The 2,501-nt window shown below is 33.1% G+C and overlaps 1 protein-coding gene across 1 annotated transcript; it reads right to left on the reverse strand.

The window, feature by feature from the left end:
• Nucleotides 1-1,088: 1,088 nt before the first annotated feature.
• On the reverse strand, nt 1,089-2,155 carry sf3b5 (splicing factor 3b, subunit 5). Its single transcript, XM_073835200.1, has 2 exons — nt 2,009-2,155; nt 1,089-1,546 (listed from the first exon to the last, which is right to left on the reverse strand). The coding sequence occupies exon 2, from the start codon at nt 1,526-1,528 to the stop codon at nt 1,268-1,270; it is 261 nt and encodes an 86-aa protein (XP_073691301.1). The 5' UTR covers nt 1,529-1,546; nt 2,009-2,155; the 3' UTR covers nt 1,089-1,267.
• Between the last annotated feature and the right edge of the window lie 346 nt (nt 2,156-2,501).

Below are 2,501 nucleotides of genomic sequence, written 5' to 3' on the forward strand. Positions count from 1 at the left end.
TTGCAATTTATTGGATGGGAGGTGCGGTATGTCTTTTTTTATTAACTAAAAACAGGATTTAATAATTGATATTGTTTATTAAAAATTATATTAAAACTATTTTTTTTTACCCAGCCCAGCCCTATTAGCAAGTATGAAATTTTTATTTTTTTACTTCAAAACACAAAAAAATTATGTTCACACAGGCTGCATTTATTTGAATAAAAACAGTATAATTGTTCAACAGTATTTTACTATTTAAAACAATCGTTTTTAAATAGTAAAAAAAAAAAAAAATAACAATAGTAATATGTTTTCGAATGTAATTTATTCCTGTGATTGCAAAGCTGTTACTCCAGTGTTCAGTATCACATTATAGTTTAGAAGTCATTCTAATATGTGACCCTGGACCACAAAACCAGTCACAAGGGTAAATTTTGTGAAATTGAGATGTATACATAATCTGAAAGCTAAATAAATAGGCCTTCCATTGATGTATGGTTAATTAGGATAGGACAATTATTTGAAAATCTGGAATCTGTGAAAAAAAAAAAAAAAAAATTGAGAAAATCGCCTTTTAAAATTGTCTAAATTAAGTTCTTAGCAATGCATATTACTATTAAAAAATTAGGTTTTGATATAGTTACGGTTTCATGTGAGTGCGAATCATAGTTTTGTTTTGAAGTTTATATAGTTATGGTAGTAGATTTACAAAAAATATCAATGGAACGTGATCTTTACTTAATAGCCTAATGATTTCTGGCATAAAAGAAAAATTGATAATTTTGACCCATACAGTGTATTTTTGCCTATTGCTACAAATATACCTGTGCTACTTAAGACTGGTTCAGGGTCACATATGCTGATTTGCTGCTCAAGAAACATTTCTTGTTATCGATGTTGAGAACAGTTGTGCTGTGTGTTTGTGTGGAAAGCTGATACATTTTTATTCTTTGATGAATAGAAATTTTATAAAAATTTTGTAACATTATGACTATACTTTTCTCTCATTTTTGATCAATTGAATAGGTCCTTGCTGAATAAAGATATTAATTTCTTTTAAAAAAAGTTTGCAATTAATAAAATAATGAATTATAATAATAAATCAATGCATTTGTATCAACTTTATTTTCTTCAAAGAAACTTGTGGTTCAACAATCTATACAAAATACCACAAAAAAAGCATAAAACAAGAAAACATTGACTGGTTTAAAACAAGATTCCAAGAGTAGTCTCTATATTTGATGAATGAATGAATGAACAGAAGACATCCAGAGTCAAAACAGTCCTAAGCATCTTCAGGTTTGTCAGCGGGCGGACCACACGGCTGCAGCATCTTCTCCATCAGGTTAAAGCGGACCCGAGCCTTGCTTTCGTTCTCAGAGACGGCAAAGTAATTAAGGAGGTCGAAATGGCCCATGTAGGAGCAGTATGAGTCTCTGTGCTGGTTAACCAGCCATTCCCATTTGCTGGTGTCCGCGTGGCCCGTGCCGATGTACTTCGACTGCAGATGCTCCAGCTGACTGTGGATGTTGTAACGGTCTGTCATCTTCAAATACCTGTGTTTCTGACAAAAAGAAAGACAAACAATAACTTAAAGCCCCTCTGAGGTATAAAATAAATGAATTGCTATTCTTAAACACATCAGATATGCCATTTCACTAAAGATGTATTTAATGCATTTTTTATATTAAATGTCTGTGTGTGTACTGTATATACATACACACACACATAAAGTTAAAAGTGTGGTTTGTTGTATTAACACCGGACTGTGTTTTTAAAGAGGAGAAATATAGAGCACAGTAAGATATGGCTTACATAACGAACAGCTAACTTACTCGGAAAGTCGAAAAGCAATAAAATAAATGCAAACCATCAGCTTTTACTACTATGTAGACAATGAGTTTATTTACTTAGTTAACTAGTTAAGCTAATTCAGCTGAACGGGCAACATTATTTCATATCAAATATCTTTAAACGACGACACTGTAACGTGTTATTGTTTGCAAATATTATTGTACGTACTTACCTCAAGTAAAACGGAGTAAGATGTGAGGAAAGTAAATGAATAGCTCTTTTAACAGCACTCTGTGTTGCTAGCTTAGCGGCTGGGCGTGAAAACAGCCTGCTACAGGAGCGGAAGGAGTTACTCCGATATCTGTCGGTGTAGAAAGCATTGGCGTAGACAAGAGTTCCGCTCGGATGAACCGCAGACGTGGTAAATCCTGATCACTGTGAAGGAGTTTTTTTTTGTGCTATCGACTGGCTGATAATCCACCTTACTTATTACACGGCTACATTAACAAGAAATGTCGATTTACTTTACCTTCGCAAAGACTCCACTAGAAAAAAAAGTCCAGGGATAAAAAAATAGTCGACATAACAACAGGCAACGCAATTTAAATAAACTTGAATTGAATTTATATGAAAAGACCTCAAAGTGTTACTAGAAACATGACTAACACATGTATGTTACAACCAACAACAGTAAAATATCCAGTTTATGGCAGTAGTCAAGTATT

This window comes from Garra rufa, chromosome 2 (genome assembly GCF_049309525.1).
Source record: "Garra rufa chromosome 2, GarRuf1.0, whole genome shotgun sequence".
Lineage (NCBI taxonomy): Eukaryota > Metazoa > Chordata > Actinopteri > Cypriniformes > Cyprinidae > Garra > Garra rufa.

What these genes read in the sequence shown, in the direction of transcription:
- sf3b5 (XM_073835200.1), bottom strand. Translation starts at nt 1,528, where the DNA reads ATGACAGACCGTTACAACATCCACAGTCAGCTGGAGCATCTGCAGTCG.